This window comes from Pungitius pungitius, chromosome 4 (assembly GCF_949316345.1).
Source record: "Pungitius pungitius chromosome 4, fPunPun2.1, whole genome shotgun sequence".
Taxonomy (NCBI): Eukaryota; Metazoa; Chordata; class Actinopteri; order Perciformes; family Gasterosteidae; genus Pungitius; species Pungitius pungitius.
In genome coordinates, this window is record NC_084903.1 from 13,599,329 (window position 1) to 13,617,430 (window position 18,102).

The following is an 18,102-nucleotide window of genomic DNA, read 5'->3' on the forward strand; positions in this document are numbered from 1 at the left end:
TTTATTCCACCACATCACCCAAACAAGAAAACAAACTAGATTTTTATTTGACGTTTTATTTGCTTGATCATTTTCTCCAACCCAAAGACAAGAATATACACAGCATAAATTGAAAATATCCCATTTAATAGTTTACAACTTCTCATCTTTAATCATTATTTCGTCCCTTCAGTCTGACATTCACATTCACCTCGAGGAGCTGAGATTCAGTTCAACATGGTAAACTTGACCGGAAAAGTAGAGCCTCATGCCTCCCCCAACAAATCAGACACCGTATGGTTTTAGAGTCAGGACAGGCCTCGGGGTTACAAACCAATTTCAAAAATACAATGGATGCATTTTTAGATCAAACAGGAAACATGAACGGGAATTCAGATTCTCTTCCAAGCCCTTGACACACTGAATCCAGCCAGACAAATTAAATCAAATAAAAACATTTTTTCAAATCTAATCCAAATGATGGATGTGCACTTTCATCACTCAAAAAAACAAACAAAAAAACAATAATCTGAGCACTATCTGAACAACTCTCTAAAAAGTACACATTAGTAGTGACCCATAACAGTGGTGTGACAGATTTTAATTGAACTTTTCTTGCATTTCAAAAGGAGTATCAGGTCAATAAACTTATTTACACTGGTTTTCACATGCAGCTCAAAATCTGAAAGATTAATTTGCAGCCAAAATGATGTCCAGTCTAGATAATACACATTGCACGCCATCCCTCGCTTCCAAGCCTGATTTTTTTCCTTCCATCTCACAATCTCTCCGTCTCACTCACTCACTCTCTCACACTCACACACACTTTGTTTCAGTTTCCCTTCTTCCTTTTAAGTTCCAATGTCCAAAGCACTGATGTTGGCTTCATTCCCAACATTTAGAACAGCATGAGTTTAGGTTCAATGAAAGAACTGACCAGATGTGATAAGGATACATACTGTTTGAATAAGACAAAACAGGAATTGATGAATGCAACTTCCATTTTGCACAGCTCCCCCTAGTGGTCATTATCACATATCACAGGCGGCTCCAAGGTGTGTTTTGGGGCGGTGAAGCAGCAATCCATGATCACAAAATGAAAGAAGGTCCCAACAGAAAAGAACGCCTTCCTTCATCATATCCTTCCATGTTAAGTATAATTTTAAACAATAAGGGTACAGATCCGTTTGTATCAGTGACTACAAAGAGAAGCCGTGCCATGCAAATAAGGTGAAGACAGTCTAGCAGTCTCTAAACAAACCTATTTCAATTTAAACTTACTGACCATGAAGGCAAGGTGAAAACACTGAGGTTACAGATCTCCCAGTGTGGCACGTGCTTGCTTGAGACATAATGCCGTTTGGGAAAGTTGCTACATGGCAGCAAAGAAAGGTAATCAGGCAACCCTGACAGCCAACACGCCAAGACCACAGGGCATCATTTCAAGAACAAAGTTGAAGGCTGAAAGGAGTTTAATAGATCAAATCGTCAAAGAGGGCAGAGAGCAAAACCAAATGGGGCCAGAAGGAAGAGTTGCGTCATTGCAAAAAACCTGCACCTCCTCTTGGAAGGAGGGCATGGGTACATGAGCAGACGGAGCAAGGCGCCACTTCTGCTGCGGTGCAGCACTGTGCTTCCTCAGTAGTTCAGTTCATCATTTAGACAACACCCGTAAGGATAGATCAACCCTCACTTCAACACCCAAAAGGAACCCCGACCAGTAGCCTACCATCTTTGTAGAAGTAAAGATGACACATCCAGTGAATGAAGTAGGATCAATAGTAAATCCAATGCAGCTCAAATGCATCCTTTTAGGGTTCTTTTTTTGTACATATGTATACAATTATACTTCCTAGCTAATCTTTTACATCTTCACGTGGGTTTTATTTAATTTGACCAGCTTTTGTTTGTTTTACAACTATATACAATGTACAGTCAGCAGATCATATATCTTTTACAATGCGTGAGTGATGATACAAGGAGTCTTTATAGACTAATGTTCACTAGATCGATTTAGACAATATACATTGTGAATAATTGGACTTTTTAGAAAATGGTATCTAAAAAAATGATGAACGATAGTACAAGAGACAAAATTGTAAAAGCCCTCAATATATACAGAAAAAGCCAATACAGCATTTGCCAACAGAAAAAAAGGTAACTGCAATAATTTTCTCCATATACACATATCATAGCTCAACAATATGTCCCAAGCTAATAGTCTCTCCGATTTGGTCACATAAGTTAGAAGACAGTGAAGTATAGTGAAAAAAAAGAAAAAAAGAACACAGCCTGATTGGGACGCCGAGGATCTAAACACAGCATCGCGGCGCTGCTGAGCTCAAGTTAAGTAATGAGATGAAAACTAACCGCCAGTTTCTCTCATGCAGATGCTCCCCCTCCAACAGAGCCGTCGATAAACTGCAACTAACACCACGACAGAGTTTGAGGTTTCACTGTCACCGTCCGACGGCGTGGTAAGAATTCGGATTTGAAGAGGACGGGAGCCGAGAAATCACAAACAGCCATAAGGAGCCGCCCCAGCACCTCACACTGAAATCACCTGCTGACAGGGTGCGTTGGTATATTTCACTTCAGTGTGACATTTGTACCGGTTTAAAATGTTGAAGCCTCTGAGAGGTCTATTATCTGCCTTATTAGGATTTGTGATTTCCATGTTTTAGGACTTTTGACTCAAGTCAGGAAATCCAGCTTTGCCATGATTGGTGGATAACTGATTATTAACTTGTGAGAAATAGAAGCAAAGAAGGCTGTCATTGAATTATGTGATTTACAGCTTCAGATCTATCAGGGTAATTTCACTCAGATTTAGAAAACAATAAGTACACAAGCAGACTTACAAACGAAGCTCATACAGAACTCAATAGTTCAGGGGCTTTTATCCAGCCAGGTCAGAAAGGCACATCACTTTGAGATCAGGCATAAATAATTAAGTCAAATTACTGCAGAAATAAAAACAAACTTTCACAAAAACAGTGACAACAAGATGAAGATCCCCATTAAAGAGACAGCCATAAGAAAGAAGACTTGAATGGGGGGGGGGGAAGCATTCAGTGCATGTAACTACATTCATAACAGGCTTCCTTTACATTTATGTGCATGGGGACTAAGTTCAACTAGGTTAAACCAATCTTGACATGTATCTAAATTGCAAGTCAGACACAGATGCAGGAAAAGTTTAAACACTAATCTCCAACAGAAATGCAATCAACTTTGCTTGCTATAAAATGTCTGGCCTGGATTTCGTCGTAATGAATGCACCTCCCCAACTTAAAGTAGGCAATTAACAGTTGCATTTATTATACAGATCTAACAACCATGAGATGATTTTAGGAGAGTGGGGAAGTTTGGGCTCGTTACCTGAAACCAGCCTCAGGGGATCCAACGGGCATCTTGGATGTTCTAATGCGTTTATCATTGTGTAAAAACAAAAGTAGGTCCTATTCAAGCCTTGCATTAAAAGCACTTCAACCAGAACAGGAAATTCACCCTTGCTTGGGCAACGGTGGTCCTAATGTAATTCAAAATCAATACAGCTATTTGACAAGTTGTATCACCCAGGATGTGTGGTGGGTAAAAACGTCTTAGCCAGATCTTTTCAATTGTACTAAATATACCTTTCAAAGCATTTTCTGCTGCCATCATTGGACTAAAGGCTCATATAAAAAAAATCTGAATACAAAGCCAATCATGAATATCAGTGGAGCAAGTGTTTCAACTGGATTTTAGCTAAATTATAAATTCAAATAAGAGGGTTGCAGCAATGTGCCACAGGGATGGTGTGTGTAATCATGGTGCTGAGTGAGGGACTATGTGGAAAATTGTACCAATATCCACAAAAAAAAACAATAACAATGGTAACCAAAAAAAAGAAGAAAAAAAAGTTCAGCGATTGATATGTTTCCCCAATTATTCTGGTGATGTCAATAGTCAAAAGGGTCTTTGTAACATCGGTATTTTTCTCCTGTGATAGATGCTCTGCTTCCCATGCAACTCGAGGGCGGCGGGCTGCAGTGACGTCAAAGGGGGATCCGGAGGAAGAAAGCAGGGCGGGGAAAGGAAAATCGTTTTCATAGTTCTCTCGGTCGGGGGCTTTTAGGAGCAACAGCCCATCACTGCCAGGACTGAGGCGGGAAGTTATTAACCTCAGCCAGGTCTTGCACAGGCGAGCCTTTGAGGGTGTACGTCAGCTTGATCCTCATTCGAAGCTGTTGCTGAAATTTTGTGAGGATGATCATGTTTATGAGAAAAGAAACTTGTGCACATTATCAGAGACTGTAAAGGTCTAAAATGTCTGCAATGTGTGCTTAAAAAAAGAAGACAAAAGACAATCAAAACTTTTGTGAAGGACACACTCACCTTCTGTGGGTTAAGGACTCGGATGACCTGCGTGACGGTTCCCTGGTTGAGTGCTGGGACAACGTTACTGCTCGGAGAGAGGAGCTGCAGCTGGAATGTCTGACCAACAGATAGAGACACAGCATTGAGCAACAGGTCCCAGTTAACAATCACAACTTTAAATATCTAAATATTGATGAACATGAAGACATTTGAGAATAACGCTGGTAACAAATAGACAGAAATATGTGGCTTTTACGGCATCTTAGTCAGCAAAAAAACAAGACACTGTATACCTAAAATAAAATATACATTTCTGCATTAGTGGCATTGTATGCTAATACATCTGTAGACTACAATAAAGTCACATTGTAAGCCTACACAGAACACTCAGTCGTGACGAGCATCATGAATTAAAACACAGCCACTTTATTATCAGTGTTGGATTAGGCCTGCTTACCTTTGGTACTGCAGCCTGAAAAACAAAGTCCGTCATATCTGCCTCTGTTGAGTTGGAAGCATGGATGGTGATGACGGCGACGTTTGGATTGGGATTAGCTCTCTCAAATGTGAAGTCTATTTTCAGTCCATTCTTGTTGTATGCAGTCATGGGAGGAATAGCTATAGAGAGAGGACAAAACAATCAAAAGGATTAGATATCATTACAAATATATCATGGCAATCCAGGTTCAGAAGAAAAGGTGCTTTGAGATTTTATATAGATATTATATATAAATAGTGAAAATATCACAAAAGACTATATATTTGGAGGTGGATGGTTAAAGGGGAGCAACAGACTCTCACCTGCAGCTGCAATGTCATTAAAGAGGGGCTGTGAGGAGAGGCCATCCAGGAGGAAAGAGGGTTGGGACGTGGCCACAGAGGGAGCAGGGGTCGGGACACCTGGAAGGAGGCGACAGCAACACACAAGGGCTCGACTATAGGAAAACTATATGGTGTCAGCAACACATTACTGCCCAACAGGAGCAGGTTGTGCATCACGTTCATGGCGAGTCTATTCCAGGTACTAGAGCGCGTCTTACCACTTAGCGAGAGGTCACCCAGCAGATCGAGCAGCTCTCCTCCAGCGGAGGCCGGCTTGGTGGGCACCGTGGTCTGGATTACTGGCACCACATCGTTACCACCCAGCAGGTCTAATAGATCGTTAGCCTGGGCAACAAGGACGACACGTGAACATGATAAAATGCCTGCAAAAACTGTGCATACAACTACTATACCAGAAAAAAATAAAAATAACTATTAGGTCTTGCCCCCTCTCGGGTAGTCAAAAATGTCATTTTCGGTCTTCGATCAATCTTTTTGTCATTCGGAACAACTCATGACAAACGTATGAGCTCTAATCACTAAATTTACCAGAGGTGCTTTAGTCTGATTTTAACAAAATGGACTGTCAATTAAAAAGAGGCAATGGTGGCGCATAGAGTAGTGTGATGCACTGGGAGTTTCCAGGTTGATGGTTCGAAATCCCAGTTGTGTTCCTGAGCAACACACCTAACCCCTAACTGCTCCCCAGGCCAAAATGTAACGCATGGGTTATAATGCAATAGAAGTCGCTTTGGATTAATATATATATATATATATATATATATATAGAGCCTAAAATGACATGTAATGTAAAATGTATTTTGAAATGTCTCATTAAACATTCAAAATTCTGTTCACTGTTCATGTAGTGACCCAAATTTGTCAGTACCAAAGTAATAAAAAGTGGTCCCACCTGGTTGGCCGGCTGGCTCACAGGTGGGGGGTGTTTTGATTCCACAACAGAGGGCTCCGTCTCTCCATTGGTCTGTACAATCTCTGTGGGGCCGTTAGAAGCACTTTTCTCCATAATGGGCATTCGCTCTAGCAGAGCCGGCCTAAAGTCAATGAGCAGGAGAGCATTGACAAGGGAGAAAAGCGACGCGCAACCCTCAACCTCCTGATCCACAAACGGATACAATGAGGTTGTGATTATTTGATAGTAGAGCGTAAAACAGGTTTACCTCATGTGGTCGTATTTCTTAAACAGCGCATTGTACTCCACCGCCCTCTGCTGAAGCTCCACGTCGATGCTGCTGCCGTATATCGAAACCACCTTCTTGATTCGGCTGGAACAGAGTTTTACATTTTATAAGTTAGAAAAGAGCAAAGTGACGTGATTTTTTTTACCTTAGACCCCAAATGATTGTTAAGTTTTAAAGTAAAAGTGCTGAATGCAACAGGCCATTACTCACTTCACACTGCTGAAGCGGGTAGACAGCTTCATGATGGCAGTCAGGGAATAACCCCGGGTCACAGCTGCAGACAGGTTGGACACCAGGAGGCCTTCCAGCACGTCTAGAACTTCATCTTCAGTTACCTTTAATTAAGAAGGAAGAGAAGGAGGAACACAACCTCTAATGAGCCAGTGTTTTCTCTCTGGTTTGAGGTTAGTGCATGCTGGAGTCTTCAATTTGTGCATGTGCGGTTTGACTGGGGTTCTTCCAGGTGTACCTGGATGGGCTCCTCCTCTTCACACTGTCCAGATACCAGCAGGTCCCCGTACTCTCCTATGCACCAGGACGCCACCTGCACTAGAGGTTGCTACACAACACAGCGACACAAAAGGTCCAGTTTGTTGCATTCTTAAGCTGGTGTGAATGTGTGCGTCAAAGACTGAGGCCTCGCAAATCCAGAGCAGAAGTGCTCCTACCTGTGAGATGTCGTCCAGCAGTGCTTTGTAGAGCCTCTGGACTGTGTAGGCGTGCATCTCCACACTGTTTGTGATGAGCTGGATGAGGTTGGGAACAGAATCGTCTCGCACATAGCTCCCTGCCTGTGAGGATCAGCAGAGTTGTCCATCACAAAGACAGGCGAGTGTCATGTATTCCTCTCCCCCTCCCCCAGTAAAAACTAAAGCAGCATTGAGTGAATTTCACAATATCGAATAGGAATATTATCAGATTTGGAAGATCAAAGTTCTTGATGTATTAATAATAATAATAATGAAAGAATGAACAGTCAAAGAATGAATTCCCCCCAACCATCAAAGACATTAGAGGCACTGAAGTGATTCTGTGATACACGTACCGTCGTCAGGACTCTCATAATGGTGTCTATGTGCCATCTTTTCGAAGGGGCATACCTGTAACATGACATACCGATTAGTCCAAGCACACGACTGAAGACAAATCCTTAAGTTCTAACCTCTATACAGTCAGGAGACAAATGCTGTCAGAGAGTAAATGGCATCATCATGGTCTGTCAGACGATGGATCACTCAATTTATCATCCTCCAGCACATCGGTGTCAACGATAGTGAAGCAAAATAATGTTTGGATTGACGTTCATCACAGGCGTAACGGGTATTTGGTCTATTTAATTCACACAGACGGTTACTACTCTCAGGTTCGAGCAAGCTGCACCTTTAAGTGCCAAGAAAAAAATATAGTCACACAGGATGTGTATCTAACGATCACAAAGCATTTGAGCACAGTTGTAATGTGTAGTGAAGTCGGTTCCATACTTCTCTGCAGCTAGAAAGACTCCTGATGCACAGTCAGCTTTGAATTCTGGGTCACAGGAGTCCAGGAAGTAGAGCAGCTCTTTCATCATGCCTCTAATGTTGTTGCCGTTCACCAGGGCAAAGCTCAGTTCCATCGCACGTCTACTCGACAATGAAAAGAAGACAAAGGTCAGAAACGCCACGAGGTAATTATCCAGAGTCAGCGTATTACTACAGCAGGTGACGGTCGACACGCCACGAGTTAAAAAGGAACAACCAGGAGTCACTACATTAGGGTCAAAGTAATGGACTGTTGGGTACGTCAAAAATGTAGAAAAACGGTTTAGGTCTCGGCTATATTTAAATAAATCGGCTCTTTAAATGGGGGCACTGAACTATCTACAGTTTCTTCAATGGCCATAAAGGTATGAATATTTCTGTTTTACTTCAAACAAGCACATATCAAAACTCCATAGCTATCCCTTGAATCACCTCTTGATGGACACATCCAGGTCTTTTAAACAATCCACAATGGTGCTCCGATGCCGCTGCACTGCATTGTGGTCCGTCTGTACAGTCTTTAGTAGGGATGTCAATGCCACGTATCTGGAACGGCGGGTTCAATTAAAAGATATGAACAAAATCATTTCTGATGAATCAATGCGTGCAAGGAGAAGCATAATAAGCAAATTGGTTACCTGATATTTTTGTCATTGTTTAAAAGGAAGCGACCGAGTATGTTAATGGCCAAGACCTGTAAAATGAAAGACAATGAGCCACAAGGAAATAACCAAAAAAAAAAAAAAAAAGTCCGTTATTTCAAATTGACTCACCCTCAGTCCACTTTCAGACTTTATGTCCATTATGGTCAGTACAGTCTCGTAGAGAATTGCATTGCCTACATTTTTACTCGTCTCTGTATTTGTTGCAACCTGGAAGTACAAATGACATACATTTATCAAAATAACACTCACCCAACAAAAGCCAGATATTGGCGTTAAAAAAAATATATATATAATAATCCCTTTTATTCCTTACCTGTGCAAGAATGTCATTCATTGCTTCACTGGAGTCATCATCGCTCTTGCCTAGAATGCGCAGTAGTCTCAATATCCGCACCTAAGGAGAGAAACAGTTCATTTCCATCAGCTCAGTGGACGTGTGTGACGCACCTTGTCAACTCGGGTAAATTATGATTTACCTGTAGGAAAGGGTCGCTTATGCCGGACACATCATGTTCAGGAGAGTATCCAGACATGATTAGGTTCTTCAAGATTCTCACCAACTGAGGGACCAGCTACAAAAAGACCAACAACAGAACAAAAAAAAAAAAGAAAAGAGACGTGTCATAGTATTTTGAGTAGATCTCTCAAAAGTTCTACTGTCTCTTTAGCATTTATATAACGTTCTTAACAAACCGTTAAAATTGGTAATTTCTCATTGACAGTGGCAGCCAGACAAACCCATTCCAAAAAGGAAAGGGGTTTGGGATTTTTTCTCATTGAGGTGGATTAATATGTTTTATAGGGATTGTATAGTTGTGAAATCAAAACCATAACTCGTAAAACTATATTGGGTTAGAACATCTGGCTTTGAGAAAATAATTAAATCTTCATACACACTTCTGTAACCTCTGAAAAACACATAATACAAATAGGGTTTAATTCAATTAAGATAAAATAATGTAATTATATTAAGATAGGAAACATCTCGCCACAATAGCCAATGTAATTTCAATCAAGGGCTAAGAAAACAACTTATTAAATTGTAACCTTAAACAAATAGCCTGCAGTCTTATTCAGCCTTAAATTAGAAGATTAGGCATCATTTCACCTCGTTACATCCACATGTTGGAATGTGTTCAGCCCAAGAACTAAAAAAACTGGCTTGTAAATAAAACCGGCTTGGAGTTGTTAGAAGGCCTATTAAACTTCTCTCTTAAGTTTCAGACCAGCTAGTTTTACAGGATAAATAAACACATATCATCTCCTCTCCTGTCGGTATAACACCCAACCCAAAATGCCAGGCTTGGGTACTAAGACCCCAAAAGCTACCCGCCAACAGTGACGCAGACACAGTGGAAGTCATCTGTTCCCGATGACAACCTTGCGACGTGAACACACCCACCAACTGCTCTTAAATTAAAGTGTGATCAAATGAGTTACACATTCAGCAAAAATAACAATTGTGATAAATATGTCTGACAAATGGACCATAAGAATTCATAATTTTTTTAAAACACTGACATTGTAATGATCACTGTACAAATTAAAATTATAAAATCAAAACACAACATTACGTCTGAGGTGAGTGTGACGAGTGATTACTATTTACAGCATGCACCAGCTATGAGATCAGAATGTACTCTTACCTTCTCATTCTAACAATGCAGGAATTGTAACAAAGACAAATGACAGAAAAAATATGAGGTAGATGTTAGGGAGGGGAAACTGGAAATCATTCACTTTCAGAAAGCTTAAAATAATGTTTAGATCGTGAGCATGGGGAGGGGAAAGGGGGGGGGGGGGGACGCTTCTGGCGCAGTTTTACACCTAGAGAAGAAGAGGTACAGCAGCAGTTGAAATACACAGGGAAAAGACAGTGAAAGGAGATAAAAGATCGAGACATACTTTGAATGTAGAGCAAACCTGTCGCGCATGTTTGTCTAAGCTTAGCTATCCCTGAAAGGAAATGTGCACGCTAAAGGAGAATGAAATGTGACGTGAGCTAAAAACAAATGACTAAGTATCTATTTCAAGATCCCTGATGGGAGAGAGGGTGTTTTTACCTTTCTGAAGTGGGCCAGCATGTCGGGGCTTCTTTCACACATCTCAGTGAGGAGGACAACGGATGTATGGAGAACACCTGGGGAAACAAAGGCAAAGTTCATATTGGAGATCAGAGTTTGTTCCCTACATCATACATTTGTCGCAGGGCTGTCAGATCTCAAAAAACGTCAAAGAACTTTGTAAGTGGGCGCAACTACTTCCGATACAAATTACAGAATAAAAATCAATTCACCAGTGGCTTGTTTGAATAATACATCCATGACTGAATGCTTTTCATGACCGCAACAACTTCCGTTGCCAGAGCAGTCCCTCTAGTGTCCCTGTCTCATTGAAATGAACCAACTGGCTCCGTTACGGCAACACAACACTGACCAAAACGAAATATTTAGGCATTACCCTTTCACAACATCTGTGTACTCCATGTGGCAAAAGACAGTCAAGAGCTTAACGGTCTATTGAAATTAGATTTACACACATTACAAATAAGCACCAATATGCGCTGTGCTCTGCTCTCGTCGCCCAAGTCAGATGACCAAAAATATGATGTACTAGGGAACATAGGACTAATCTCTCAGATTATATCAGAGTACAAGCATTTCCTTTTGACTTGATTTGAATGTTACAATGTTTAAACCTAATCATCCAAGTGACTGCAGCTATGTTAGGTTTTTTTTTCCTCACAATATTGGTGCACATTTAAGAATCCTGTTCTCACACAGTCTTCCTTTTAATGTTTTAATTGTTTGGACATTGGACAAAAAAAAAATCTACAAAAACAGCAAACAATTACATTTTCCAATCGGTTTTATTTAAAGCCATCACTACTGCCTTGCTGCAGTGTCAAAGAGGATCAAGTTATTTCAAGTCTTCTCCTGTGACACACTGCATATCCCCTCAGTGGGGTACTCATAAGCCTCAGCGCCAATGACGGTCGTCACACTGAGCAAAGTGGCAGGAAATAGGAAGACGTCAGCGTTGATGAGGAGAGCACACTTAACACTCACCGTGGTTCTTCTCACTCAGCAGGTTTTTTGTGGCTGGAAGGAACATTTCCATAAGTTCTGGAACCTTCCTGATGACATGGACTGCACACAACGCTGCCTGTCAACAAATATTTGGACGTAGCGTTGAAACAATAATGTCCCAATGAAGACAATAATTCACTTCCATTCTTGAACAGTCAACCACAGATTTGAAAAAGTATTGATATAAACATAAAAAACGAAACATGCTCACTTTTTTCCTCAAGTAGGAGTTGGATGTTTTGAGCAGCTTCTCTACCTCACCAGCGAGATCACGACACATTTCTGAGGAGCCCATGCAACCCAATGTGCACAAGGCCAGGCCCTGGACGTATTGTGTGCTGTGATTCAAGTCACTGTGTTGGGAAAACAGAGCGGAATGAGTCATGGACACACAAATATGTAGATACATACATCATTTTGGGTATGATGTTCCAGTAGCTGCTAAGGTTGATTTCTGTTGATCCAAATTGACAACCCCTGATTCTTGAAAGCATAAGTCTTGAATTTCCTCTTTTATTGAGATACCGTGGGTTGTGTGAATAAAAAAATAAAAATAAGATGACACAAGCAACATATCTACTATGTCCACTGACATTTTTGCCTCCACTTACTTCTTAATGCAATTTGTCATTAGTAGGTGGACGTCCTGTCTCTCGTCCAACAGCAGCATAGCTCCCAAATAACCTATTCGTTTATCGGTGAACTTCTGGGACGCAATCAGCTTCAGGCACTCCAGCTGGAAAACCAGTCGCCAAGGGTGAAAGCTTTTTAACCATCAATGGTAGTACAAAAATAAAACAAAGAAAGACGCTTCCTCTATTAACCAGTAAAAACCCTGTCACCAAACATACCTGCCCAAAGTGTGCCGGGTAGCCCAACATGTGCATATAAAGTAACTTTGCCACATTTCTGCAACGGTATGTGTTGTCTTCCTCTCTGAAGGACGAGCGTATAGCAGCACACTCTTTCTGGATCATCTCACGCTCCTCTGCCTGGGTCCGTGCCGTCCGGATCGTCCGGATCAGCTCCCGCAGTCTGATCGGAGCTGGCATTCTCTAGAAGACATTAAGATATTAAACAGATTAGCACTCAGACTAGAACAAACAAGCAGATCTTCTAATGAGGAAAATTTGAGGATTAATACAATTGCAGCATATTTTCACGGAGAAGCATAAAATAGCAAGTCTTGGTCCAAATGTATAATTGTGGGCCATTGCTGACCAGCTGCATGTGAATTGTTTTGAGGTATGAAGTCATTGCAGTGCATGTAAACACATTCGCTGGTTTCCTATGTGCATGTAAAACTTAAGATTCAAACTAATAAAAATGAAAAAATAAAAATGAAAAAAAGCTTACATTTTGTTTTTTAGAAAAGCATTTAGTTTTTCTCAGGAAACCTTTGACAAAATATATGATGAACCATGAAATGGATAATGCTTTTAGATCGTATGCAAGAGAAAAAGAGGAGGTGAAATTACATTCCCCAGTGGAGAAGCTTCTGAGAGCGCATACGCATTAAGCAACAGGAAGATGTTTAAATATTCATGAGTACATGCTTAGCACAGAGAATAAATTAGCTTGTGATGATATGTCAAAACACACAAAATTACCATTAACAAAAAAACGGATCAAAGTGTTAATATGCTTACTTCCTCTTTAAAACTGTCAGGGTGATGAATGCATGAATCATGGCTGCTTTAGTTTTTCTCACAGAATATAAAGAATAAAGTGGGAGGAGTAGTTTCTTTTATAAGAAAAGGGAGTGCAGCCTCATTTAGATCCTCTGTAGCGCTGTCATGTCTTACCTGTAAATGTACATGCAGATATTAATGCTGACCTCTCAGCTCTTAAAGAGCTACATTTTGTCTCCCATATCAAGGAACCTTTATCTGGTAGCAGCATGCAGTACATAATTGAGCTGTTACAGCAACAGAAAATATGGTAATTGCCTGTCGAGAAAATCCATTTCCTCCATCTAACTACTGCTGAAGGGGGCCTTTGGTAGACCGAAACATAAAAAGCCATTAGGACCTGCACAGATACCATTGAAACCCTGAAAAAAAACTGTGTCAAACTAGTGAAAGGGATTATTCTGACACAAAACATTTCTCACCAATCAGGTCATTCTTTTAAAAATTAGACTACATTGAATAGAAGTTCATAAACTCTTGATTTTCTTATCAAAGATAAAAGGAGTTCAGTGATCACAAACATGTCAGACAAACAAATAGATGATGCTTTACCCTGAGACAAATACCAATTCTACAGGCTTCCTTAATTGTGTTTTATCACATTTGTTGTGTAGTTGGGCATGTAGTTCCTCTGCCTGGATGGCATCCAAGCATCAGAGAAACAATTTCAAAGGGGAGATCTATTAGCCTAATGATTTCTCCCCTGTGATTTATTTTAATGGAAGAAAAACATCAAAGACAGCTCTGGAAACAGTTTCTACGTTGTCTTGGAGATTGTTGCTGCCATTGTTCCCACCAGAGCTCGGCCATAAGACGTATGAAAACTTTACTAGGTCCTGAGCTGGCGAACTGCCCGAGAGCCTTTCAGGGAAAATCAACTCCAGCTCCTGTTCCCACATGACACCTGCTCCAAAAATCAGCTGAGCAGTTTTAGATTACGCTGTGTCTTTAAATCAACCCAACATCAACCGTAAACAGATCTTTGTTTAAATACCTTGCTGCTCCAGACTGTTTTTTTTCAGACCTGTGTACTGTGGGGGGTGAAATATTTCTATCTGAAATAGAAGAGCGCAGCGTCCACCTTCTATTTCTTGTCATTAATTTCACTGCAGAGAATGAATGAAACTATTTGGAACCATGCCAGTCGACTGAAGGAAATAAGGATCCAGACATAGAGAGAAAGAGTGCGTCCTTTGTTGCATATGGAGGGGGGGGGGGGTGTCTAGCAATCTAGGAATTCACTGGGATCAAAGAGGGATGGGGAGGGGGGCGAGGCAAGGCCACACTTTAATAAAGCTACTGATCCACAGTCTTAACACTGCTTAAATCACCTGCGCTTAATGGACCTTGAGTTGGGCTCCATAACTCATTACACCCTTTCCCTTACAATCAAATGTTTGCACATTAAAGAGGGCAAACAGCCTCTACTAGTTACAGGAACAGTTCCTCATTCTTTAAGTTGCTGTACAACTGCACATTCTTCTACAATCAGATGACGCGTCATATCATTACCATTAGTGTCATGCTGGCAAAAGACCAGCGTTAAAGAGGAGGGGGTCAACATTACTCTTTCTCATTACAAGAGACAAAAAGAACCCAGTTCTGCTGTGTAGCCATATTACAGATTAAGGCAGTGATCCCACGGACAAGTAATTAGAGCCCAGGCGGATTTTTCTCGGACAAAACGGCTCTGTGTGTGGGATATCTTGCCCGAGAGTGACAATGAGAAAAGGGTGCAGGTCCACGCCCTGCGCCAAGACGTTCAAGGAAGAAATACCTTTGTAGGCACATTTGTAGCCACCTTTTAAGAACAGTATATCAGGGTGACCTTGAAATTGCTCCAAACCGTTTAAAAATCTGACTAACATCCGACTAACACAAAGTGTATTTATTGGTGCAATCTCATGAACACACCTACGGGCGCACTTTGCATGTCCTTTGAATGTTCACAACAAGCCGTCGCTCTCACGAGAGTTGGAGAACAAGCCCAGATTAGCTTGCAGAGCCTGACAACCAGCATAAAGCAAAAGGATTGCCACACCTCCCTTGTGCCACGGGGGAGCAGTCCACCTAAAGTCTGAGACATCATAATAGGGGTATTGGGAGATGAAACACGGTTTTAAATTTTACCGTTGAAGGGGACGTGTGAAAGCAAAAGCTCAATATTCACCACTGACGTGTTTTGCAGGGGAGAGTTGCAAAGCTAAACTATAAAAAAAAGAGTTTTAGGCAGATGCGGATTGAGGAAAGCAGAGGAACAATCAGGGAAAAGTATTTTCCCTACACAATAAGACATAGCATTTTTTTTTTTTTAAACACACACACAAATAAAATACTTATTTCACATACAAGCAGAATGTGGAAACGCAGACATGAGGATGTTTTGACAAACGTTGGGTCTTGTACATTTTTGTAGAGGAAGAGACATGTATTTGAATATGAAGCATCGTGTTTCACAGCTCACCCAAAACAGACTCGAATCCAACTGTGATAATGTGAAGAGGGATTGTTCGAAGTCAGCCCGACTATTGTTTGATGGGCAAATATTGGGAAGCTTTGGAATAACACTTTTGCAGCCAGCTCCCTTTTTCTTCCTCGGACCAAGGTCCACTACCACATTTATGAGACAGCCCTCATATCCAACACTGAGCTCGAGACCAACAGATAGGCTTGGGATTCTTGGCATTTTAATGTTTGAACCAGCAGAAGCTCTGCTGTTGCTCCAAAGATCTCAAACCCAAAACAAAATGCAGTATAGTGGAGTGGAAAAACTAGCAGATTGCAATGTAAACAAGGCTCCAGGTCCTTCACCCAAGTCATCGTACTTCGACTCCAAAGTAGTACTAGAAACTTCCAAGATAGAGGCTCGCTTGTTTTTAACCCTAAGCCAAAAGTTAATTATGAGGATGTTAGGTTGCAAATCTTGAAAAGCAGGGTGAAAAACAACTAAAGCAATCACTCAGAGTACTTACTCCACCACTGACTGAGTTTATAGTTCGGGAGAAACAGTGCATGAAACATCAAGGAGATGTTGTGCAAGTCAGTGGAGACAGTCACTATACAGTAGTATAGTTCAACACATCAAAAGGGATGATACTGAAATTATCAAAACAATAATTGCAAACAGATCAAATAATGAAAACTAATCTTTTTTGGAGATACTTCTGAAAACTAATTCAGTGTATTTTAGGCTGACTTGTAGACACTGGGGGAATAGCTGGAGTTGCAAACGCTGCTGCAAATAAACCTCTCCTTAACTCACATGCTCAAGTATAACGATACAAAAAATAAGTCACGATATCAATGGGTTGGCAAAGCTGAAGGTTAACATTTAATTAAGGTCATAGCGGTCTTTTAAAAGCGGAATGTGTTGTATTGTTTGTGTCTTGGGATTGAATTATTAAACAGCCAAAGAGCAATATGGGGGTTTGCTGAATCCTGGGTATTAGTTGAACAAAGGTTAATATCAGACAACTGCAGCCCAGTCAGGTTCTGGTTTATACTACTTAACATATTTAAAAATGGTACTTTTTCCAATCATGGGAAGTTACCAAAAAGGACATGACAAAAACATATAGGAGTCAGTCATAACTCTACGTCATACTCATTTGATCACTTCAGACTTCACTCACAGCTGACTTCTTTGACGTTTATCCACACGTCGACTATACGTTAACTCGCTTTCCTCGGACGACCTTTGAGCTTTCTTAAACGAAGTGTATCTTAAATGTTACCGTCTTATTAAAAGAAATAAAACACGTATGGCAATAGAGGGACAAGGAGTCCACGCTATAGTGGGAACACTTGTTTTGTTGCAGTGTTAACAATTAGTCTAATTTAAGAGTCAGCTTTAAGTTTTAAAGCTTTTGAGGCAAAACGTCAGAAGCGTGACGTTACCTGGCTAACAAAAATCACACATAGCAAAAGTAAGCTAACGGAGAGCCAACACTAGTAGACCAACGGTAGTTGAAAGGGCAACGTACTAGTTTGACACGACAGCGGTAGCTTCACCTTGGCTGACATGTCGTTTCGTGAGGGTTGAGAAGAAACGGAAATCGACAATGTGACCCGAACTGAACCGACAGCCCTTTACTGGCTCGGCATGACACCTGCATCGGATCGCCCATTGATCGGGACATGGTGCAGTTTAGGCCTCCTTGAAGCATTTGAATGATCAAGCTAGCGGGGTCTGCTGAGGCGTTAGCTAGCTACCTGACCAACTCGCTCGCTGCTCCGCGATCGAGTTCGAACACAATCGGAACTAAAAAGCCGATGGGAGCGAAGCTAGCACGTTAGCCGCCTGCGAAGACGTAAAACAAAAAGTTGGTGGTGCGAGTTGTCACAATTACTTTTTGTACGTAATAGCCAGCCACGCCGCCTCAAGTGGCTGTTGGGCTTCACATCCTTAGCCCAGCAGGTAGTTAGCGAGGCTACAGCTGTAAGACTACCCCGAACATGCTAGCTAACTTAGCTGCTGACAGGCACAACCCCGGTGCACTCAGGGCTGCGACTTCCTATGCAGCGCCGCACCGAGAGTTGTCAACGTAGACACCGACAAACCACCGATTATCACTCACGCGTAAAGCCATTTTCGGACATTTCTTCCGACATATTATTCTTGGGACATACTTACCAGCCGTAATGATGCCAGAAAATAACTGGAATCGTCTCTATTAGCAATGGAGGGAGGAACACACCAGACATGCAAAATGGTGGCTACTCCAGCCTCAGCACATCTACCGCAGGCGGAGGGTTACACTGACATATCCCAG

General features: G+C 41.3%; 1 protein-coding gene and 1 non-coding gene across 3 annotated transcripts; both read right to left on the reverse strand.

Annotated features, from left to right (window-relative positions):
- Positions 1-105: 105 nt before the first annotated feature.
- On the reverse strand, positions 106-18,101 carry ap1g1 (adaptor related protein complex 1 subunit gamma 1). 2 transcript variants are annotated; one of them, XM_062561769.1, is made up of 23 exons: positions 17,964-18,101; positions 12,491-12,694; positions 12,251-12,375; positions 11,851-11,992; positions 11,619-11,715; positions 10,614-10,690; positions 9,027-9,122; positions 8,864-8,944; positions 8,659-8,757; positions 8,524-8,579; positions 8,318-8,431; positions 7,847-7,987; positions 7,411-7,465; positions 7,034-7,156; positions 6,835-6,924; positions 6,576-6,700; positions 6,345-6,449; positions 6,077-6,218; positions 5,382-5,508; positions 5,143-5,241; positions 4,799-4,959; positions 4,360-4,458; positions 106-4,208 (listed from the first exon to the last, which is right to left on the reverse strand). In XM_062561769.1, the coding sequence occupies exons 2-23, from the start codon at positions 12,689-12,691 to the stop codon at positions 4,113-4,115; spliced, it is 2,451 nt and encodes an 816-aa protein (XP_062417753.1). In that variant the 5' UTR covers positions 12,692-12,694; positions 17,964-18,101; the 3' UTR covers positions 106-4,112. The 2 variants fall into 2 exon arrangements, with proteins under 2 accessions (XP_062417753.1, XP_037344821.1); XM_037488924.2 differs by having other exon boundaries at positions 106-4,214; positions 17,964-18,100.
- On the reverse strand, positions 7,546-7,625 carry LOC119199796 (small nucleolar RNA SNORD71). The gene has a single exon (XR_005114967.1). It is a non-coding gene; the product is annotated as a small nucleolar RNA SNORD71 (small nucleolar RNA).
- Position 18,102: the final 1 nt, after the last annotated feature.